General features: G+C 43.2%; 1 protein-coding gene across 1 annotated transcript in view; it reads right to left on the minus strand.

The window, feature by feature from the left end:
• The window catches only part of CAT (catalase), a 35,919-nt gene extending 11,541 nt beyond the window's left edge, over positions 1-24,378 (minus strand). Inside the window, exons 1-9 of the mRNA XM_030864744.2 lie at positions 24,231-24,378; positions 10,654-10,825; positions 9,487-9,597; positions 8,390-8,520; positions 7,823-7,927; positions 7,097-7,222; positions 4,316-4,507; positions 3,701-3,853; positions 592-730 (exon numbers count right to left, since the gene is read on the minus strand). Of these exons, the coding sequence (XP_030720604.1) occupies positions 592-730; positions 3,701-3,853; positions 4,316-4,507; positions 7,097-7,222; positions 7,823-7,927; positions 8,390-8,520; positions 9,487-9,597; positions 10,654-10,825; positions 24,231-24,296 (1,195 nt within the window). The 5' untranslated portion in view covers positions 24,297-24,378. The remainder of the gene's footprint in view (positions 1-591; positions 731-3,700; positions 3,854-4,315; positions 4,508-7,096; positions 7,223-7,822; positions 7,928-8,389; positions 8,521-9,486; positions 9,598-10,653; positions 10,826-24,230) is intronic.
• Positions 24,379-25,188: the final 810 nt, after the last annotated feature.

Genomic DNA, 25,188 nt, shown 5'->3' on the forward strand with positions numbered 1-25,188 from the left:
TTCTTTCCCTTATATTTTCCGAATTTCCTTTAAGGTACATGTATTATTTTTAGCATAGAAAAATAAACTTTGTTTGAATATAGACATCTATGGCTATAAATATAAATCATCAGTAAAATTTCTGAAGGGATCATGTGTCCTTCAGACACATGTAATATGGCATGTGTATGGCAACTCTTGGCTTTTGCATTTCCAAGAGGCTAAGTCCTGGTGACTTAAGAGTGATTTCAGGAATCGTCCACTTTGTGAAGAGTCTTTAAAACCCGCTCCCTAAGTTGGATGATACCCTACAACAGCCAGTGTGGAAAAACCTTTCTCCCTGCCTTTCATAGTCAGATGCACAGCAAGCAAAATCTGAGGAGGGAACTCTCCATAAAACATATAAAATAGATGGAAGTATGGAGAGTCCTCAGGCAGTTTAAACCTTCATTGATGGGCAACAAATAGGAGGTTGGCAGGAGCGGCTGCGGGGCCTCCACAGAGCAGCAGATGCCTGGGGCAGCCTGACGACCCCTGGGCTGGCGGGGCCTCCCGTGCCCTGCCCAGCAGTGCCCTCCACACCCGCGGGGTGAGCCACGGTCCCAGGCCTACCCTGATTGTCCAGCACGCACATGGGGCCGTCACGTTGGTAGCTGGCCACTCGAGCTCGGAAGGGACAGTTCACAGGTATCTGAAGGTAGTTGGGTCCCAGGCGGTGGCGGTGAGTGTCGGGATAGGCAAAAAGGCGGCCCTGCAGTTACAAATGAAACAGACTTTGATGGTGTGCAGTAACATATGAAAGAGGAGTGGCCCGAGAACATCACTGTAAAGTTTCAGGCACAAAGCATCACAAAGCCCTGCCTGTCCTCCCAGTAAAGAGCAAAGTCTCTTCTCTCTCATGAAATGAGTTCTCCCTAACTGAACGGTCCTTACTCTTCCACCCCTTGGGGCCAAACAGCCACATATCTTCACATCTGTTCTAGGTCATAACTCCTTTTTTCCTCAAGTAACAAGTTAGTGCCCAGGCTTGAATGATTTCCTACTCCCAAGGACACATTACATTGTGAAATAAGTTTGCTGGAACCCAACTAACTGGAATCATGAACTAATTCCACTCCTCCCTACTCTCTCACTCTAGGGGAGGGGTCAACCATTTGCTCTTAACAAAAAGAAGATTTCTACAAAACCAACCGTACGGGAAATCATTCCGAAAAAGCACCTCCCATGTTGCATTCTGGTGTATGTCAGATACACTTTGAGCTCTGAGACTTCCTAGATTTAAACAAAATACTACACAAAGAAAGCCACAGTGCAAAACAATGGCCCTACATTGCCACAAGGTCCTGAGTCAAAGATTAAATTACATATTTACCAAGGCAGGAGGTTTTGCCTCACACATATTTACCAAGGTAGGAGGTTTTGTAATTTCTTTCAGTTAGTGTTGAAACAAAAAGCTTTATGATTAACTCCCCATCAATCTTAGTATCCAATTATTTAAATATTCCCATTATTCAAAGCTCTATTACATAAGCAGAGAGAGTAGGAGTAGTTTTCTTTCATTACCTTCATTACTGGCCTTGAATCTGAATGAGTATTCTTATGTCCCTAATTCTATGGGCCAAAATACAAACCAAGTTGAACAGGACAACTGATGTGATTATTTTGTACCAAATCACGGAGGCCAACGTGCTCAATCCCGTCTCGCCATTCTGTCGATAATTTGCTCTGGGCTGAGCGACCCTGCCTCCCATAATCATTTCAGATAGCCCCTAAGGTAACGTTCAGATGACTGGTCATGCAGCCGTGCCCAAGACCACCTACACTATGGAAGCTGGTTGCCTCCTTTTACCCAGAACAGACTAACTTGTGCTCTAACTTTACCAACAGGACAGAAGATACAGCTGAGCCAAGAGCAGCTCCTGGATATAGCCTCATCATGTAATTCTGGTCTTGTGTCACCTTAGGTTTATAAGGCATCACTACCCCACCTGTAGGTGGAGACCTTCAAAGCTAAGGCTGCGAAATGGGCACAGCAAGGCCATACCCTGACCCCAACTTGAATGCAGGCCTTACCCAAGGCCCTGTGCCCAAGCTCCTTGCTGGGCCGGGGTGAGAAAGCAGAGCAAAGCTCTCTCACTCAATCAGTCAGGCCAACTTCTCCTCTCCCAGTAAACTGCAGAGTGTGGGAGTGAAGAACAGCTGCACCTGCAACACCAGGTACTCAGGGGACAGTCTCTGTGACTTGCTATTATACTACTGCCTGCTTTTCACCATGGTCTGGCTTACACTTTGGATCCCAAAGTTTTAAAAGTTAATAATCTGACCTGGTTGAAAGGCAACTGAGAACACTGTTCGTTACTGTACAACCACTACCACCTGAACATGCATTAGTTCTCATCAGGGTAATTTCCAAGCCCTCCGAACAGGCTCTCCACTTCCAATCCCTCCTCCAACGACATCCTACATATTCCTGCCGAAAGACTCCTCCTAAGGTCCCATGCGGATTCTATTACATACCTACTCAAAAAAGCTTGGACAATTCCTCACTGGTCACCAAATGGCTAAGTAAGTACAACAGTCCTTCCCTATTGTATGGCCTCCTATTTTAGCAGCCAGGACAGTCTATCAATAGATAGGTATTCAATTTATAGTAAACTAAAAACTAACATAAACTTACTTTCTATAAAAGGTTCAAATGTTCCCAATGTCAAAGCAAAAAGTTATTAGTTAAAAAACAAAGGAAACAGCTTGCCTCCATAGAGAGTGACACCTGAACTGGAATCAGACACTTACATAAGAAAACAGCTGTCAGTCACTGTGGTCTTTAAACTTTGTATCATGGTCAGTCCAAGAACATGAAAGATTGATTTACTCAATAATTATTAAGCCAGTTATTTTCCTATTAATTTCTGATCCAAATAAGAGTTTTTCTCTCTTTGTACTCCTGAAAAAGCATACTGGTGAGTGGTGAAAAAAACACTGAATGCCTAGGAACATTACCAAAACAAAGGGTTACATTAACTCACTGGCTTTAATCAATGGAAACATAAATTGAGTTTGTAAAAATCATCTCTGGGGGGCTTCCCTGGTGGCGCAGTGGTTGAGACTCCGCCTGCCAATGCAGGGGACACGGGTTCGTGCCCCGGTCCGGGAAGATCCCACATGCCGTGGAGCAGCTGGGCCCGTGAGCCATGGCCACTGAGCCTGCGCGTCCGGAGCCTGTGCTCCGCAACAGGAGAGGCCACAGCAGTGAGAGGTCCGCGTACCGCAAAAAAAAAAAAAAAAAAAATCATCTCTGGGTCTCTTTCTACATGTGGCAAAATTCAAGCATCACCATAGAAGAGGAAATGAATAAAGTTATGCTGACCAAGTGTTACAATCAATTAGTGACAGTCCTCCATCCCACTGATTACAAATTGAAAAAGAATATTTTACCCCACAAATACCTAAGGTATTTCTACTATAACTTCTTTTAAATTAAGAGCCTAAATGTCAAAGTCTTACCATATTGAGGGACCTACAATGAAATTTGTTTTACACTGTAATGCTCATTTAAGGATGTTTCAGTCAGTCCCACAGGAACTAAGGACCCAGACAAAAGTTTAAGTGATGTTCTAGTTAATTCTTCATATAAAGGGCATGCCAAATTACACTCTGCACGCGCACATGTGCATGCGCGCACACACTCCCGCCTCAGAACCTCTCAATCGACCAGGTTTACCTGAAGCATTTTGTCAGGGCTGGGCTCAATGCCAGGCGGCATGTTGCTTGGGTCAAAAGCCAACTGTTCAACCTCAGCAAAGTAATTAACTGGATTCCGGTTTAAGACCAGTTTACCAACTGGGATAAGAGGGTAGTCATTGTGAGGCCAAACCTAAAAATAATGCCATATTCACAATTACCAGACAACCAACAGAAGGAAATTAAAGTACCCATAAAAATATCAGCTTTCAAATACAATGAAGCCAATGATGATAAGTGAAAATAACATTTTTGAATCCAACAAAATGATAAGAACTTAAGGTGAGTGCATTGGTTAAAACTTTCACAACAGTAAACAGTAAACATTGAGTCTTTCCCTGGGCAAAAGTACATCAGTTCATCAAAATTTGTTCCCTGCTAATAACAATATATCAGGCCACCCAGATGAACTTAGTAAACTCATCAAACAGGAACTGGAAGGGAAATGCTGGTGAGCCCTCATGCACAGGCTAGGAAACTCTTAAGTGGTACCACTGTGTTTTGTATACAACTTACGAATGCTTGACCACAATTTTTTTTAATTAGTTGCAAAGACACTTAAAAAAGAAAACAGTTTAGTTGTTAACTGACTCACCTTGGTAATATCAAATGGATTAAATGGGAAAGTTTCTGCCTGTTTAAATGTCATGACCTGGATGTAAAAAGTCCAGGAGGGGTAGTTGCCTGTGGCAATGGCATTAAAAAGATCCCGGAGGCCATAGTCAGGATCTTCCTGGGCAAGTCTTGCTGCATCTTCAACAGAAAGGTTTTTGATGCCTTGGTCAGTCTACAGAATGAAAGAAAAGAAGCTCAAACTGAAACTTATTAGCAAAGTTATCAAACTTTAATCAATAATTCATTGAAGGATTATGAGTAACACCAACCAAAGACTGGATTTTCCTCGTAACAGTAATCCTACTGTTCAAATCTGATACAAGTATGAATTTATCACTAAGAAATTCTACTTGATTATCCTGATTCTTCTCAATGTCCAGGGAATCTGTCTACACATTTTATATTTAAAATTAGTCTTTCTTTCCCTTTATGTATTCTATATTATTTGAATTTTTTAAATTGTTGACACAGTTTATTTTCAATTTTCCACTCATAGAGAATGCTACATTACTGTCTTCAGACAAGCTAAAACAATTTTTGCTATAAAATATACATAACAAAATTTATCTTTTAACCATTTTAAAGAGTCCAATTCAGTGGATTTCTTTGAGGACATATCTTAAAATGGAACTGTTGGGTCATATGGTAATTCTATGTTTAAATTCTTGAGGAATTTCAAAACTGTTTTCCAGAGCGGCTATTATTTGAATTTTTATACTCATGCTATTTTCAGATCAGAAAAAAAAATTAAAATATAATTTTTTTTTTTTTTGTCTGTGTTGGGTCTTCGTTCCTGCACGCAGGCTTTCTCTAGTTGCGTCGAGCAGGGGCTACTCTTTGTTGCGGTGCGCAGGCTTCTCGTTGCGGTGGCTTTTCTTGTTGCGGAGCATAGGCTTTAGGTGCCCAGGCTTCAGTAGTTGCAGCATGCGGGCTCAGTAGTTGTGGCTCACAGGCTCTAGGGCACGCGGGCTTCAGTAGCTGTGGCACATGGGCTCAGTAGTTGTGGTGCACAGGCTCTAGAGCACAGGCTCAGTAGTTGTGGCGCAGGGGCTTAGTTGCTCTGCAGCATGTGGGATCTTCCCAGACCAGGGATCGAACCTGTGTCCCCTGCACTGGCAGGCAGATTCTTAACCACTGCGCCACCAGGGAAGTCCAAAATATATCTTAAAAATAAGCAAATGATTAATGAAATTAAAGGACTTTCCCTTTTTTTTTGCATGAAGTAATTTTTTAAATTCCCTGTTTTATAATAGCTCAAGTCAGTTACTGAGATTGTGCTGAGCTAGTATCCCTCCACCCCAACTGTCTTCCTTTTTTCTTTTTTTTAAGAAATCACAGAGTCACAGTTTGTAGAGCTGAAAAGAACTTCAGTACAGCCACTCTAAAGCAGTTCTCTGAGTATGAGCAACCAACATCAGTTTTCTGACCTTCTAAACAAGCCATTAAGATCCAAAGAAGTTAAGTCACTTTCACAAGCGCTCCTATTATCATCCCATCCTGCTCTTCAACAGTTCCCACCGGTGTCTTATTCTGAAAGATCCCCAACAAGTCAGGCACCATGGAAATATTTCTTTAGCAAGTCAACTCTGGAAGGCTGGTCTATTTCTACCACAGAAATCCCAACTCTTTCTAGCCAGTGGGAAGGTTTAAACTCTTCTTACTATTAGATCTTCAGGATTAGAAAATGGAAGTCACCATCTGCAGATCACCCAGCTAATATGGTAAACTGTGCAATAATATTTCAATACCTTTCTGATTTTAACTGAATCCCCTGGGTTTAGAAAAGAATAATCTTAGGTCAGAATAATCCAGATTGATGAATCTATGTAGATCTCATGCTACCTCAGAGTCCTCTGCTGAACAGACCCATAAGGAATCCAATCTTTCCAGGACCACTGACAGCTGGGACTATTACCCAACTTTACTGTGGCAGAACTGGAGCTCAGAGAACTTTTTTTTTTTAATAAATTTATTTATTTATTTTTGGCTGTGTTGGGTCTTCGTTTCTGTGCGAGGGCTTTCTCTAGTTGCGGCGAGCAGGGGCCACTCTTCATCGCGGTGCGCGGGCCTCTCACTATCGTGGCCTCTCTTGTTGCGGAGCACAGGCGCCAGACGCGCAGGCTCAGTAGTTGCGGCTCACGGGCCCAGTTGCTCTGCGGCATGTGAGATCCTCCCTCGAACCCATGTCCCCTGCATCGGCAGGCAGACTCTCAACCACTGCGCCACCGGGGAAGCCCCCCAGAGAACTTTTAATAACATACCAAGTGGGAAGCCCTATCTCTTTACCTTTGATCTAAAACCTTAGATCTTCCTTCTCCAGAGAGAAAATAATATCAACGTTCACCTGCCGGCACCAGAGAGAAAATAATATCAACGTGCACCTGCCGGCACCAAAAATATTAAACCAGAGAGCAAGCACAAAATGAGCACTTTCCCAAATATTTATGGCAGAGCTCCCAGGGTCCAGAAGAAGAAAGCTTGACTGCTGATAGTAGCTGTGTGCTATTATCCTCCAGCCACATGAAGAGACCAAAGAGAGACTACACACAGTTCTTCTAATTGGGCAGTATGAGTCTATTCACTCAATCTGTGGTCAACACAACATTCATGGTCCTACTCAACCAGATCAATACTTGTCATCCTTGAGGGCAGAGGTATGGCTAACGTGGGGGAGGCCTTGATTCTTGCCCAATCCTCAGAAGAAGTAAGGATACGTGCGTGGTGGGAGCCTTCCACCACCCTGCCCAAAGGCAACATGTACCTTATAATGGAATTTGCAGTAAACAGCCTTCCCATTCGCATCAACCAGTTTGAAAGTGTGCGACCCATAACCATTCATGTGCCTGTGTCCATCTGGGATCCCTCGGTCGCTGAACAGGAAGGAAACCTAAGGAACAGAAAAGTAAAGTGTAAAATTTTTCAGTTTAAATCAAAACATCTTGTATTTTTAAGACATTCCTAAGTTTCCATAAGAATCTCCTAATGACATGGAACATACTAGCCAAGTGCCCACAGGAAAGGTTACCATTTGTAAAAGATGACAAACAGAAGAATTTTAAAGCAGAATGATACATAAATCATTAACCTCATGGCTCAAATTTCTATAAAGAAACGTTCAAACAAATCTGAAAACCAGCCTAGCTTGCTATTCAAATTTTAATTTAATAGAAAATTTGTTTGGCACTACTTTCCCCTCATTTCCCTAATACAAAGAACTTTACTCCCTACTAGAAACTTTAATCCTTAATATTGCTAAATATCAATTGACAATGATTCTAGAATCATGTAAGGTCTAGGAATGGGGAAAGATTAAGAAAATCAATCATTATAAAACTCTTCAAGGATCAAGAAATCTGAGGAAGCCTCCCAAAAAGAAAGTCAAAAACCAATTCCGATAAAATAGCCAAAACTGGAGAGAAACGTATGAGGCATAATTAAGAGTTCCATATCAGGTGATATAACATAGTGAAAAAAGAGGTGTTCCCACCTGATGCAGAGACTCAGGACGCAGGCTCCAAAAGTCCCAGACCATGTCAGGATCCTTTAGGTGCGTTTGAGGGTTTCTCTTTTGGCTGTGGATGAAGGATGGAAACTAAATGGAAAAAGAGAGAAAAAAAATCCAAAAATTAAGTTTACAGGAATTATGGTGTCTTATACATTGCTTAACGCTAGGTTTACAGATTATAATTTTGAACAATGTAATCCTAGAATTTTAAGCTGCAAAACCCTAAAATGAAATTTGCCCTCTACATGTTTCTAGGGCAAACTGCCTCTTTTTATTCATCTTCCAAGCTCTGCAAGGAAAACTGGACTATTCCCATAACATCAGTGAATCCCGAAATGCCAAACTAAGACCAATGATAACTGTTGTTATTTGACCTTATAAAAAGACATTAAATACAGAAAAAATTTTTAAAAAGGCAATCTAGCCAAACCAAATTCTCTTCTTTCTGCTTTTCCCAGGGCTCTTCCTCAAATGCCAATCTATACAGAGTATTTGAAATCAATTTAAATCAACAAATATCTGCGGAGTGCAAAATACTTCATCACCTACCAATATGGCATCCCTGATGAAGAAAATGGGGGTGTTATTTCCAACAAGATCCCAATTTCCATCCTCCGTGTAAAATTTCACTGCAAACCCTCGAGGGTCACGAACTGTGTCAGCTGAGCCCGATTCTCCAGCTAGAAGATTCAAACGAGAAAAAGGAAGCCTCCACGAGAGTACTTTGCATCCAAGAAGCCTAAAGTCATAAAGAAACACTGGGATCTATCCTTTCCAATTCATTTTCTAGAAGTAAATTAGGTATTTAAGTGCCTGGGTTATTATTTCTACTACCCACCAGCTAACTCAGACTAAAAAGTAAACAAAAGAGTTAACTGAGAGAAATGAGAGAGTGTATGTAACAACAGCTGAAAAGATTATCTACTTAACATAAAAAGATAGCTTTGTTCAAACATTTAAATTAAGGGAAGAGAATAATTATGAAGATTAAGGTAGTGAACAAAGAGAATAAGTGAGTGTCAAAATTATGAGGTTAATACTAAGAAAATGAGTCAAAACATAAATTCTTATTCTTACTTTCATTTACTTTTGCATTCCACAGTATTTTAAAAATGCACAAATTCATGCAGAAACAGAATTAATCAGGCATTGTGGTGTGTTGAGATGCAGTTTGATAGCTCTAACTCTTACTAGCTCTGTAACATGAGGAAAATCACTTACTCTCTCTGAAATAGAAAGAACCCCACCTTGCAAAGGACATCTACAGACTATAAACAATGTCAGTAAAGCACCAACCATGGACGGCATAGAGTTAATTCTCAATAAAGGGCAACTGTTATCATGGCTACTGAGTAAGATTCCCACTTCATGCAACCACTTGTAGGAAAAATTCTTTCCAAATGTCACAGAATTGCAGAGGCGGCCTCTGCATAAGTATGATTTCCTAAGACCTCAACAAACAGAATTATAAGTAACTTTCTACATGTCTTAAAATATTTTTTCTACTGTAAAACCTTGCTATCATTTGAAGAAGTGCTTGTTTTCTATTGTCTGGTAAGTTTTTTCTTGAAATTAAGTTATAAATGCCCCACATAAGATACACGGTTGAGTTAAGCAACACCAGCAATGCAAACAGACCAACTTACCAACAGTGGAGAAGCGAACTGCAATGGGCGTCCTCTTTCCAATGTGCTCAAACACCTTCGCCTTGGAGAATCTGGTAATGTCATGCGTGACCTCAAAGTAGCCAAAAGCCCCTAAGGAAAAAGACACAGAAATCCTCATCACAAGACCGTCACTCAGGCCATCAGGCCCTCAATAGACATCTGCATGAGAGAGAAACTGGTGGCTTAGCACTGGCCTTCTGGGAGCTTCCAAGATGATGGGAGAAGGGGAGACAACCAAACACAAAATGATGAGAGCAAAATGCAAAGTCCTAGGTCACTTAGTGCTAAGCTGAGTGCTACACAGCTGGAGCCAAAGAGGAGGAGGAGATGGGTGGGATCAGAAGGAACGAGCCAAGGTTGCCACAAGGACACAGGGCCTGAGAGGCCCCTGAAGTAGAGGCAGGACCTAGGAGAGAAAGAACAGGGTGGAGAGGAGGAGAAAACACAGGGAGAGAAGGATTGAGCACGTACAAAGGTCGCCACAGAGCCAAACAACAAAATGAACAGCATATCAAAATCATGAGGGAAAAGACACGCAAAAAAAGCTGGAGAAGATGGAAGAGCAAATAAAGAAATTAGGAAATCCTAACTGGGAGTCCAAGTAAGCAGCTAAAACAAAACAACTTCTTCCTTTCTATCAAGCTTTGTTTTTCCTATTGAGTTTTTAGCTTTCTTTTAAACACCACCCCCATCTTTTGTTTCTCTAATAAAAGCAAGATAAAAGCTTTACAAAAGTTTTCAACAAAAAGGAAAAATCACCACAAACCCACCACACTAACACAACCGTCATCGATTTTGCCCAGTTTATTCCAGTGTTTATCCAGTTAAGTGCACCATCTAAATCTAATTATAATTACAGTATGTCTGTGTCGGTATTTCCACATTTTTACTTCTTCACTAAACTGCAAGATGGACTAGAAGGAAGATTACTTTTATTTTCAGTAAAAAATATTTTATATATAATGTGAAATCCAGGGAAATAACCATCATTTAATTATTGACTCCTCTATTGACAGACATTTTTTCCCTTCCCCCTGGAATGGAGATTTGGCACTTCTATTAAAGGAGCTCTGATCCTTTGAGAAGTAATTTTTAACCCAGGTGTTATGAAACAGTCCTTTTACAACAAATGAACACAGTTCTCACCTGCTCCTTTGGCGTGCACGACTCTCTCAGGAATTCTCTCCCGGTCAAAGTGAGCCATTTCATCAGTGAAAACCACATCCTGAACAAGAAGGGGCCCGCGGGGCCCTGCTGTAAGAATATTGAGTTTGTCTCCTATCGGATTACCCGCTCCGGTGGTCAAGACATCAGGTTTCTAAGTGAACATGAGAGAAGAGTGCAAGAGAATCAGTACAATCACACACTTAATTTCTGCTATCACAGGGCACATCGTTTTGCATTTTTTATACCTTCTACCCAAACTCTTTACATTTCCTGTGTCAAAAGTACTGAAATACTTTTGAAATACAATTGCCTGAAATTTATAGTCAGGTCACAGAAATCCTAAGAAATCTGCTCTGAGCAGCAGGAAGATGGCTAAATAACTCGCCAGCTTGCTCCACCCCTGCTCCAGCTACAGCCGCCGGGCTCCACACAGGAAACCCCAGATACGGATCCTCCCAAACAGATCATATGTGCTGAACGTGGAACGTCCAAACTAATAGTGAGACGATGGGCCCCACAGAAGCTATGCCTGCAAATGCTCTCCTCAATCTTGTAAACTCTTCCTGACTGCTGCAGAGTCAAGGCGGGTCAGCCTGTGCAACGCATTCATGTCTCTCAAGCAGTGTGTACCAGCTATTTGCAACATCTCTTTCCAATTCCAAAAAAAAAAAAGTCAGTGGCTTTTGTTGTCACTGATAATAAACAATTATTGGTAAGATGGATTATAGTACTCATTTTCTTTTAAACTTCCTTTATTAATTTATTTTATTTATTTATTTTTGGCTGCATTGGGTCTTCGTTGCTGTGCGCAGGCTTTCTCTAGTTGCGGCGAGCAGGGGCTACTCTTCCTTGTGGTGTGCAGACCTCTCATTGCGGTGGCGTCTCTTGCTGCGGAGCACGGGCTCTAGGCGCACAGGCTTCACTAGTTGTGGCGCATGGGCTCAGTAGTTGTGGCTCACGGGCTCTAGAGCGCAGGCTCAGTAGTTGTGGTGCACGGGCTTAGTTGCTCCGCAGCAAGTGGGATCTTCCCGGACCAGGGCTCGAACCCGTGTACCCTGCACTGGCAGGCGGATCCTTAACCACTGCGCCACCAGGGAAGTCTCTATAGTATTAATTTTCTGAAGATGCCAAATGTCTCTGAGATGAGATAGGCTGTTTTACGGTAATAAAGAATTAGTTTTCATCCACCCAATTCTCCCATTTCCGTTACATCAGAAGCCTCCCAGCTGTCCCTTCTCTAGAGTGAGGACAGCACTTTTAAGCCTCACATGATCCTGGGCAGCTCCCAGCTGTGGTCACACTCTGCTTTTGACTACAGCCAACTGCCTCTCCCATGACCTCCCCTGGTCACTAGGAAATCAGGGGAGATGCAGAGCTAAGCCACCTCCAACTGGGTGGGTCCAACTCCCAGCCCTGCCAATTACCAGATGTGTGGCTACTAGCAAGTTACTTAGTATTTCTGAGGTTATTTTTCATCTGAAAAATGGACAAAAAATAACTACTTCCCAGGGTTAACACATGGATTAAGAGAACTGAATGTACACAAGATAAGGCCACACACCAGGCAAATACATGTTACTGCTGTACTGGCCATGAGAAAGTGACCTGATACCAGACACAAAGCATTTCTGGCTTTATTTTTCTAGAAACCATGACAGATGTGTAGGTATCCATCTAGACTCTCTCGCCCTATCCCCTACCCATCCGGCAACAAACCCTTCCAAACTATATGAAAGTTTACGTGTCCAGTCTGCAGTTACCACCCAATCACACCACCCTCTTTTGAAGACACACATGCGCTAATAAGTGTGACACTGTATACGTGTTTAAAATCTAAACTAGAAAATGAATCAGAAAAAGAAAGAGTGAAATTGCACAACTTCACCTTTAGTTTAAACCTAAAATCTTGATTTTTCAACCTTGGCTGTCACTGGAATCACCTGGGAACTGTAAGGTTTTTTTTTAATTTATTTTATTTTATTTATTTTTGGCTGTGTTGGGTCTTCGTTGCTATGTGCAGGCTTTCTCTAGTTGGGGCGAGCGGGGGCTACTGTTTGTTGTGGTGCGCGGGCTTCTCACTGCAGTGGCTTCTCTTGCTGCGGAGCATGGGCTCTAGGCACGCAGGCTTCAGTAGTTGTGGCACGTGGGCTCAGTAGTTGTGGCACACGGTCTTAGTTGCTCCGCGGCATGTGGGATCTTCCCAGACAAGGGCTCGAACCCGTGTCCTCTGCATTGGCAGGCAGATTCTTAACCACTGTGCCACCAGGGAAGCCCACCTGGAACTTTTTAAAGCACTCGGATGCCTGGCCATTCCCCCTAGAAATTACTGATATAATTAGTCTAGGTGAGGCCCGGGCATCACTGCTATTTTTTCGAGCTCTCCAGGTGATTCCTAAGTGAGGCCGAGATTAACAACCACTAACCTAAAGCTTTTGGATGGTCTACAATTAAAATTGTAAAAAGTCTGAGTAAACTAAGTCTGTCCACCCTTTACATGCTCTTTTCATCATATAATCAAGGCACTAAAGGAAACCTAAAAATGGCGGGGGGGGGGGGGTGGAGGGGAGGAACGTCCCATAAAGGAGAAGAGTATGAGGGAGAATACCAAGCTTAGTAAAAGGAAATGTAAACAGGTCAGAGTGTCATTTACTTTTCTGCATCCCTAATACAGGAAGGAGTTGCTGCTGAGAAACAAATGAGACCACACCACAAGACCCCTCCTCATGACCAGGTCAGTGTGATAAAGTCAAGAATAAAAACCACGCCCAAAGGAGGCAGATGCAGGGTAAGCCGGATGAGCGAATGAACGAGTGAAGAACTAAAGAATGAGATGGTTTCGCCTGGTGACACTGAATGGAATCTTCGCTTGGCAATGCTGGAACGTTGCCACCACTGGACCTCCCTCCCCCCAACGCAGGAATCTCCTCCACAACACCCACCCCCTGGAGGAATGAAACCTGGGTTTGTAAGTTACAAATGCAGCATTTGTCATCTCTTCTTATTCCCTGGTCTAATAGATCAATTGTTCTCACTTTTAACACCTTTCCTCACACATGCTAAGGGATATGTAATTTGCTTTTAAAACAAGTGTGGCAGGGAAAGCTTCAACATGGTCAGCAAGACAGAAGGGAGGCCAGTGGGCAAAGACTAGGGAGGAAAAGATCCCCGACTTCAGGGGGTGCTTAGGGCAACATCAGATAAGAAAAACTGACTTCGAGGACAGATAAGAGTATTTACTAGATGAGAAGAAGGACTCAGTATGTTCGCTGAGATGGAGAGAGTTAACGCAATGACGCTTTACTGAAAGTGAGGGTGGAGCTGGGAAACGGACCTCGAAAGCAAATTTTTTTTTTTTTTTTGCGGTACGCGGGCCTCTCACTGCTGTGGCCTCTCCCGTTGTGGAGCACAGGCTCCGGACGCGCAGGCTCAGCGGCCACGGCTCACGGGCCCAGCCGCTCCACGGCATGTGGGATCCTCCCGGACCGGGGCACGAACCCGTGTCCCCTGCATCGGCAGGCAGACTCTCAACCACTGCGCCACCAGGGAAGCCCTCGAAAGCAAATTTTTAAAACTCTTTTCTGAAAAAAAGCTAGCTCCATGCAGCGAGCATTGTGATCAGCCCCAGTGTAGACACAATTTGTTTTTATTTTCGTTTGAGCCAAACTTCCAGGAGTCTCAAGCATTTAGAATAATTCTGAACTTGAAGCAGAAAGCAGTGAAAAGCAGCCCTCCAGGGCTGCAAGCAATGACAAAAATGTCCTGGAATGGCAAAACTGGGAAGATGATACCTGCTTATACGAGTACAGTCCGATGAAGCCACTCCCTGCACAAGCTGAGAAGGGCAGAGGTGACGGGGTGGGGGGTGGGGGTGGATAAGGGATGGAAGAAGAGAAAAAATGAAAAGTCTACAAACAGCAAAGGGAGCAACCATCTGGCAGCGACGATAAGAGCAACAGAGAGGCAGATTTCAGCCAGAGGCTGGGAGAGAAAGGGCTGGAGGGAAAAATAACTCAGAGCTTGTCTGCAGGTCAAGGACACAAAAAGCAGCCACAGCATACCTGGGTCACATCAGAAGTTCAACAGTCCCAAGGTGGACCCCTCTGCAGGCTGGATGGTGAGGGGGGCGGCGGCAGGTGGCAGGGGAGCGGGGCATGTGGATTTAGAGCAAGGGCCCCTCAGGCGACTCATCTCAACACTCACTCATTCACCAGCCAGGGTCCCTGTCCTCCCCGTCGCCACAGACCACAGAGGCTGGCAAGAAGCATCCCTGTGTCCTGCACACACAATGCTATGGGTCTGCGGTCTTGGAGGAGGGTGGACAGAGGGCTCCTGAGGGCAGTGAGTGCCAGGAAAACCATAATACAACCATGTCCTGTAGCCTGCGCCCCTGTTTTTCACAAGCATCAAACAAAAGAAACAATATCCCATGACGCAAGCTCTGGGCTTTCTCTAGGAATATGATGGAGTGTGGTTACTGCTGGTCCAAAGCTAATTAGAAAGGACAAACACAGAATCAATGCAGTTGACAGAACTGCATATGTTCTGTATATATTCCTCATTTCCCTCTGTAACTACCATTTCTCAAGCACCTGCCATACACAAGGCCTTATCCTAGCTACCTTCATTCAAGCCTCCCAAGAACCCAGTGAGATAAATGTCATTACTCCCATTTAATGGGTGATGCCACATGCTCAGAGAATTTAAGTAACTTTACACAGATTTCAACGTGGCAGCGCACGTTTACCTGCAACATATAACAAGTATGGAAGGGCAAAGATGTACCTGCCTACTTGCTGATTATAGGGGGTTTTTTGTTTGTTTGTTTTTTAACTCAGTGCAAGGTCACTTTACAACTAGAATTTTTTTAAGACAGAAGAGCTTTTCTGTTGCTGGACAATTCTAAGAGCTCCCTCTCTAGAAAAGCAGCATCAGTACCTGTTAATGTGTTTACATCTTTCTGGGTGCCAATTCCTCATGACATTCATACATGCTTCTCCTGGACCGCTCTTCCTGCCCCGCCCATGCCACCCATGAGCTGGGCCAAGGGCAACTTCTTGTGCCCCACAGAATAAATATTATAATTGTCTGTGTACTTCACAGTTTTTCCTCTCTAGACAGCACACTCCTTTTGCATCTATAGCCCTGACACCTGCCACAGTGCTCGGTTACCAACAAGTGCACAACCAATGCTGTGGATCCAACATGGGAATGAATTAAACTATGGACCAATATGAAATGGCCAAGAAGGATTATTTCTAAAAAGGAGGAGGATACAACAATAGTCTATGCCTCTCCCTGCACCTCCCCTCCAAAAAATAAAAGAGAAATATTTGAACTTATAACTTCATATTCTGATCAATCACCTTCAGACAAACTTCTTATAAAAACTGCTGCAGAAATTGGCAAAGAAGTACTTTGGCCTGGCTGAAAACTGGCACCATGATTAGAAAGAAAGACTCAAAGTTAAAGTAAGGGCTTCCCTGGTGGCGCAGTGGTTGAGAGTCCGCCTGCCGATTTAGGGGACACGGGTTCGTGCCCTGGTCCAGGAAGATGCTACATGCCGCCGTGTGGCTAGGCCCGTGCGCCATGGCCGCTGAGCCTGCGCAAAGTTAAAGTAAAATTCCACTTTGGCTTTGTTGTTTGTATTTTTTGGCTCAAACTAAGACACGGATGAAGAAATTTTCCTGGGAGGAGTCAGGTTGGCTTTCTCTGATGAAATATTTTATCAACCTAGCTTCCATTGATTAGTGCCCACTGCTGACACAAGTTCCAAGAACTTGCTACCCATCTTAGTTTTCCTTTTTTAAATTGAAAAACAGTGGTCATGCAAACCATCCCCAACTTTCAATCCCAACAGAGTCATAACGACAGCTTCATTTTCCCAGAGATCAATACAGAATATACCTAGTATTTCGAGCAAATCACTGTCTATGACACACCCGTGTACAGAAAACCAAAGGCAGTCCTGGTCCTCAGATTTCTTGGTGCTCCAGGCCTCTGTCCTGATCCAAACAAGAGGGGAGACTTCCCCTGATGGGGCAGTTTGGGAAAGGGACCCAGGCCTACACAGGGCTCCACTCTCTCCCCTTTGGAAACCAATGGCTGCAGGCAGCGGCCACTCCTCTGGTCATCTTCAGAGCTGCCTAAACACAAGGGGTAAATAAATTCAGCTCAGGAGAGCCGTCTCAGCAGGCCCCCTTGGCCAAAACTCCTAAGCCACGTTCTCCAGTCAAGCCTCTACCGATAATAAAGGTGATTCTGGATTCCTCTCATGCCACCGACTCCCTGCTTCTCTGTCAGCTTAGGTGTGCAACGTGTACGTGAGAGGCCTAACCTACTAGACGCGCTCAAGCCTCAAAACAACAAACAGCAGCTTGCTCTGCGGGCGCTGTTCTAAACTCTTTACTCGGTGATCACATTTAATCCATCTCTCCGAGGTAAGGACTATAATAATCTCCATTACACAGAAGAGGAAACTGAGGCACCAAGAAGTTACACAACTTGCTCAAGGCCACCCACCTAGAATGGGACAGAAGCAGAATCTGAACCCAAGCAGACTGGCTCGAGGACCCAAATCTTACCCACACGCTATAGCACCTCTCAAAACAACATAGCTAACGTCTCCTGCACATACTCTTCAGGCTGGGTAATTGACATGTATTCATCTACACACACGTTTTAGATAAATGAATTCTCACAGCAATACTGCAAAGTAAGGAGAATTATTATTCCATTTTCAATATGGGAAACCAAAGAGGAGGGAGGTGAAGTAACCTGGCCGGTGGTCAAGCCTCAATCTGAACCCTGTCTGACTATAAAGCCTGACCCCTCACCTGACCCCCTTAAAGTTTAAGCCACATAAACTTCGTTTACAACCACCCTAGGGAGGAGAAAGACGGACTTAAGAGACATAACCAATGTAGTGTGTGAACGTTATTTGCATCTGACTTTGAACAAAGTGTTAAAAAAAAGAGAGACGGACAGTGTCAGGGGTCCCCAAGACCACCCCGGGTTCAGTGATTCCCTAGGACTCACAGAACTTAGCATCTAGGCATACTCAGGCCGTTATTTATTACAGCATTTAAGTACAAAGCAAAATAAGCAAGGAGAAAAGGCACAATGAAGTCCAGAGGAAACCAGCACAAGCTTCCAAGAATCCTCTCCCAGAGTCATGCAAGACATGCCTAATTTCCCCAGCAAGCTGTGGCAACTCCCGTGAAACGCTGTCTCACAGGGAAGCTCGTTAGAGACTCGGCACTCAGGGTTTGTACTGGGGGCTGATCATAGAGACACCCTCTGACTCCCGGAAGGAAAGCAGGTGTTCAGCATAAACCACACTGTTTGCACAAATGGCTTAGGCACTGGGAGCCACTCTTACCAGTTAGGGTGGTGGGAACCCTCCAGAAAGGCAAGGTCCAGATGCCAGCTAACCTTGCCAAGAGGCCTTTCTGAGGGCAGCAGTCTCAGGCCTGCATGGAAACTCTTTTCTGCACAGAGACAATCTGGGAAACTGATCATGCTACTTGGAAATGTGAGGATGTGAGGTATTACTGTTCATTTTGTAGATGTGACCACAGTATTATTAAAAAAAAGTCTTATCTTTTGGAGATATATCCTAAAATATTCACAGATAAAATGATACAGTGCCTGCTATTTGCTTCAAAAATGGGGTGGGGGGGGAGTTGGTGGGATAGAAATTCATTATTGAAGCTGAGAGACAAGGCACTTGGAGGTTCGCTAAACTATCCTCCCTATTCAGTCCTGGTTTGAAATTTTCCACAATATAAAGTTTTGGGTTTGTTTGTTTGTTTTTCCATGAAGAATCAAAGAGAAATGTCTAAGAAGAGAAATGAGGGAGAAGTTGAAGCAAGGGAGAGGAATAGGGGACCGCATCATACATGAGCGGTAGCCCTGAGCAGGCAGACTCAGCACTGCACTCAGACCAGGTGATGAACGCTGGCTCCTGCCCAGACAGGGCTTACTGTCACTAGAAAAAGTGGAAAACCCTAACTTCCATGTAGGCCACTTACTCCTCAACTCTGGATTAAGTCTGATGTGCTTTTCATTTTCAGCATCAGAGAGTGACTCACCTCAATACCACATCACACTGAGGGGGTTTTCTAGCACACAATCAGTGAACTGACAACACTAGGAAATTTTTCTGACTGCCTGAAAGGCTGAAAGCTACGCTTTCTGGGCTCTAAGTGGACACTTCATCACTGGGATATACTTCATTTTGTAAGTTGACTTCATCATGGTTAAGCCACTAAGGGTCTCAGTATAAGTCAAGAACAGTTGGTCATTCTAAGCTCAAGAGGCGAGAAGGAGTTTTCATTCTACTTTACTAATTGCCTAAGTTATTCTATACCATCTGCCTGGAGAACTGCCATTCAGTAAAATACTAAGTAATACATAATGGAAAAAGTGAAATCCAATAAATGTAAGAAAAGACCAAACTGTGTTTTTCATCAAGAACCAAATGGGTCCTGTTGGTACTAAACAAAGTATACTAAAGTACCACTGAAGTGACAACAGGCCATCTCAGCAGTGTGCTAACTGGTATGGGATGCGGCCTTAGGCTGACAACAATACACTCACTGCTCAAGGAACAATAGGATCTCACAGGCGTCAGTGGCGCTGGGAAAACCGGACAGCTGCATGTAAAAGAAAGAAATTAGAACACTCCCTAACACCATACACAAAAATAAACTCAAAATGGATTAAAGCCCTAAATGTAAGACCGGACACTATAAAACTCTTAGAGGAAAACACAGAAAGAACACTCTTTGACATAAATCACAGCAAGATCTTTTTTGACTTGCCTCCTAGAGTAATGGAAATAAAAACAAAAATAAACAAATAGGACCTAATGAAACTTAAAAGCTTTTGCACAACAAAGGAAACCATAAACAAGATGAAAAGACAACCCACAGAATGGGAGAAAATATTTGCAAAAGAATGAACGGGCAAAGGATTAATCTCCAAAATATATAAACAGCTCATGAAGCTCAATATTAAAAAAACAACCCAATCAAAAAATGGGCAGAAGATCTAAATAGACATTTCTCCAAAGAAGACATACAGATGGCCAAGAGGCACATGAAAAGATGCTCAACATCACTAATTATTAGAGGAATGCAAATCAAAATGCATTGATGCAATGAGGTATCACCTCACACCAGTTAGAATGGGCATCATCAGAAAATCTAGAAACAACAAATGCTGGAGAGGGTGTGGAGAAAAGGGAACCCTCTTGCACTGTTGGTGGGAATGTAAATTGATACAGCCACTATGGAGAACAGTATGGAGGTTCCTTAAAAAACTAAAAATAGAATTATCATATGACCCAGCAATCCCACTACTGGGCATCTATCCAGAGAAAACCATAATTCAAAAAGACACATGCACCCCAGTGTTCATTGCACCACTATTTACAATAGCCAGGTCATGGAAGCAACCTAAATGCCCATTGACAGACGAATGGATAAAGAAGATGTGGTACATATATACAGTGGAATACTCCTCAGCCACAGAAAGGAATGAAACTGGGTCATTTGTAGAGACGTGGATGGACCTAGAGACCATCATACAGAGTGAAGTAAGTCAGAAAGAGAAAAACAAATATCGTACATTAACACATATATGTGGAATCTAGAATAATCGTACAGATGAACCAGTTTGCAAGGTAGAAACAGAGACACAGATGTAGAGAACAAACGTATGAACACCAAGGGGGGAAAGTGGAGGGGGTGTGGTGAGATGAATTGGGAGATTGGGATTGACATATATACACCCATATGTATAAAATAGATAACTAATAAGAACCTGCTCTATAAAAAAATAAATAAAATTAAATAAAATAAAAAAGATCTCACAGGCAAGCAAAGAACTGCCTGTCCTTGAACTGCATGGTGGAAAGAGGAGCAAATGCCTGAAGAAAATAAAAAATTATTCCAAGGATTCCAGGGAAGAAAACTAGTGGGTAGTGTTTTTTCTTGTTTAATTAATTAATTTATTTATTTATGGTTCGTTGGGTCTTCCTTGCTGTGCACGGGCTTTCTCTAGTTGTGGCAAGCGGGGGCTACTCTTCGTTGCAGTGCACGGGCTTCTAGTTGTGGTGGCTTCTCTTGTTGTGGAGCACAGGCTCTAGGCGTGCGGGCTTCAGTAGTTGTGGTTTGCGGGCTCTGGAGCGCAGGCTCAGTAGCAGTGGCACACGGGTTTAGTTGTTCCGTGACATGTGGGATCTTCCCAGACCAGGGCTTGAACCTGTATTCCCTGCACTGGCAGGCAGATTCTTAACACTGTGCCACCAGGGAAGTCCCTAGTGGGTAGTTTATTTTGTTCTTTTTTTTTTATCGGTAGATATTAATCCAATGTTATCAGTAATCACTTTTTTTAAAGTAGGTCTGGATGGACTCCATTGACTGTGGTTTTTAAAAAAATTTTTATTGAAATATAGTTGATTTATAATATTGTGTTAGTTTCAGGTATACAGCGAAGTGATTCATATATATATATATATATATATATACAGCACCTGGCCCATACATGACTGTACTTAAAATATGGGCTATGAATTAAGGATAATAACACAAACAATCCAATGTTTTAAAGGACAAAAGATTTGAACAGATACATCAAAGAAATATATACCAATGGTCAAATAAGCATATGAAAAGATGCTCAGCATCACTGGTCATCAGAGCAATGCAAATACCACTTCCTACCCACCAGAACGGCTTAAATTAAAAGAATGACAATACCAAAAGATGGCAGGATGTGGAGCAACTGGAACTCTCAAACTCAGTTGATGGAACTGTAAAATGGTACAACTGCATTGGAAAAAGGCTTACGAGTTTCTCACACGACATTCAATTACCTTATTCACTTACCCAGCAATTCTACTCATAGGTATGTTTTAAAAGAAATAAAAGCATATGTGTACAAAAAGATTTATATAAGATTCTTTATAGAACCTTTATTCATAACAGCCACACACTGGGAATAGCCCAGGTGCCCAGCAACCGGATAAACATGTGGTGGTCTAATCATACAATGGAATACTACTCGGCAATAAAAGAACCATGGATACATGCCATGACGTGAATGAATTCTAAAACATTTTTTTAAATCTTAAAACATATTTGCTGAATGAAAGCAGCATTACACAAAAAGTACATAAATTGATGGTTAAAAAAGAAAATCAACATGGTTGCCTGAGGCAAGACTGCAGGGGTTGCAGGAAAAGACTGGAAACAGCATGAGGGAACATTCCAGGGTAATGAGAATCTTCTGTACCTTAATAAAGGAACCAGATGCACAGGTGTTTATATTTATCAAAAAGCAGAGAATGGTGCACTTAATATTTGTATATTTCCTTGTATATAAATTTTGCTTTAAAAACATAAATAAGCATTGAATTCTGTTAATTTGCATGCTTACTGTTTAGGGGTCAAGTCTCCTGATGTCTACAACTTATTCTGAAATGCACCTCCAAAAAACAGGTTAAAAGATGTATGAAGGGACAGACAGATGGAATAACATGTAATAAAAAAATATACAGCAAAAAAAAATGTGGTGGATATATGGGCATACACTACACAGTTCTTCCCACTTTTCTGAATGTTTGAAAATTTTCAAAAGAAAGCACTGAAAAATTACAAAGGCCATGTGACATATGCAAAATTCCATTCAGTGGGGGGAGTCACCTCAAAGAAATAAGCAGTTTTCACTCAGAGCAGCTCAAGTAAGAAACAACAAGACATCAATGTGACTGCCAATCAGGACAATGTAAACAGTGCACTGAGATGCATGGGCAGAGGAGACAGCAGTATTTCAACTAAAAGTACCCAAATTATAGATGTGCTTTGCAAGCCAGCTGTTTCTCACATGGGTGACCAGGTAGGGTAAATCACCAGCGAGGTCATAATGACTTAAAAACAGTTAATGATTCTCCCAAACAGTGAAGAGGCAAGCTAGTCTCAGGGGAGTCCTTTAAAGAGAATAAATTTTGTTTTATGAAAAACTCACTACATTGTCCATATTTTTTTCAGTTCACCAAGTATTCATGAAAACCTCCATGTGAACAAGGATGCAGCAACCACTGGGTATGGAGAGAGTCCTGGCTCCAAGAAGCTGAGTTCTAACCTTGACCCTGCCACTAACTAGCCACCTGTCCTTGATTGATAAGATGCTAAGTCTCTCTGGGTCACTTTGACTAAGAACTCATGAAAAACTAAATACCCTAGTAGCATATAAGGAGCAAAATGATGAATTTTCCAGGCTCTTAGAAGAGAATGGCAGCCTTCTCACAAACAGGGAACGATAAGGCAATCCATGGGAACTCAGCATTAATACTAGTTCATTAACACTAACCTGGTTTTAAGAAAGAGCGCTAGACATGACTCTAGTCCTCTCTCTGCCATTAACCAGCCACCATGGGAACTGGGCAAGTCCCTCAGACTCTCTGGGCCAATTTGACAAAAGAAGACTCAAAACAGAAGTGCAGAAACTAACACAGTATTGTGAAGCAATTATACTCCAATAAAGATCTATTAAAAAAAATAATAAATGCTCTCATCCCATCCAACCTTCTCAGAGATGCCCTCCAAGGCTCTGCACCCCAGGGTACAGGCCAGGAATGCCTGGCCCACCACCACTGGGCTGAAATCCTACTCATCTTTAAAGCACTTGTTCAGATGTCACCTGCTTTGGGAAGCCTGCCAGCCCAGTTGGTCACTCCCTGTACACTCCGCAATTAACCTATATTAGCGCCCTCACCACGTTGGATGGTAATCATTTGTTTATCTGTCTTGTCTCCCAGACTGGACTTGGAGCTTCTGTGTGGTGCAATTCTGGCCTCATTGGAATTTGTACCACTCACCCAGCACTGTTCCTAGCACATGCTGGCACTCAAAGCATATGTGTAAATAAGCGCATTAATTTATCACTAAGGTCACTTCTAGCTCTAAAATGCTAGACTTGATGTTTTTAAGTGCAAAAGAAATCATGGGTGTAAAAATCTTTTTATTTAGTTGTTTAATGCTGTGTGTACGGTGCTGCGGACGTCGACATGATAAAACACGGTTCCTGTCCCCCGGCACCCCACAAATATGAAAGCTGGTAGTCACTGAGCAAGGGCAAAGCTAGAGCCTGTTCCGACTTCCCCCCTCACTTCCTTTCCTGCAGCTGCAGCTCTCTGCCTCTTTCCACATGAGCCTTCACTCCTGCCTCAAGCTGCGACCTCTGTCCCAGCTGGCAAAAGCGCAAAATTATAAGCCAACCACCCGCGACCTGCGGCCCACGACAAATCACACACACACACACACACACACACACACACACACACACACACACACACACACACACACACACACACACACACACACACACACACACACACACACACACACACACACACACACACACACACACACACGCCCGTTATCTTGGTACAGCCCTACCGAACCGCCGCGCTGGAGAAGCAGGGGCGGTTACTCGCGGACACCTAGCTTTCTGCGCGGACGTAAGGCCGTCTCAGAGAGCGCAGGGTGTACCTGCACGGCTCGCTGCTCCTTCCAGAGCTTCATCTGGTCGCTAGCTGGATCCCGGCTGTCCGCCATTACGTCTAGCGCTGCAAAACGCTGCAGGGTACCTCTACTCTCGCGTCTCCAGCCCCGCGGCTAAAATTGGCTACTTCAGACTCCGCCCCTCAGCTCCAGCCCTTGTCCCGCCCCCTTGGAGGGACCGCCTCCTGATTGGCCGCTCGAGCGCCAGGCGGGATGGGATTGGAAACCAAATAGGGGCGGGGCTGGAACTCGGAGGGGAGAAGTTGAGGAGAGGTTGGGGAGGGGTTGGTAAAGGTGGAGAGACCCGCGGCTCAGACCCCCTAACCTCGGGATTAAGGAACCTAGGGCCGGGGCCCCGAGTACCGGGACGTGACTCTCTCCTCGGTTTATCAGCATCCTTCAGGTTGCCCTGGGACGCAGCGGTTGGTGGACTGCCAGTTTTGTTGAGGGAAAGCTTAGGTCCTAATGGGTGCGGCTTTGAACTCTGTAAATATGCTCTCAGCTCTTAAAAAAAAAAGAAATTCTGGGTTGAGTTCATCTGTGCAAAATGAAGTTTTGTCATGTTCTAATGTTAATATTGTTTACAACTGAAGGATTGATGGAATTTGGAATAAATGCATACACTGATTCTGCATTTAAGTATGACCAGTAGTCACACTCTCAAATGTTGCATTATTTCTTCTTTGTTACAGATTATGCACAGAAAGACGTGCCTTTTTAAAAAAACACAGAAAAGCAAAATATTGGCAAGTTCTAAATGATCTTAATAGTCTAAAATACATAGGAAGAAAATTCAACCTTTTAGACTCCCTTTTTGGTTCAGAAGCTCCCCATTTTTGAGTGTCTACTATGTGCTAGCCACTGCTGATGGTTGCCAGACTCTATCACTTAATCTTCACAACAAAAAGACATTAAAGATCAATGAAGTCTCCCCACCATGACAGGA

Source organism: Globicephala melas, chromosome 8 (genome assembly GCF_963455315.2).
Source record: "Globicephala melas chromosome 8, mGloMel1.2, whole genome shotgun sequence".
NCBI lineage: Eukaryota > Metazoa > Chordata > Mammalia > Artiodactyla > Delphinidae > Globicephala > Globicephala melas.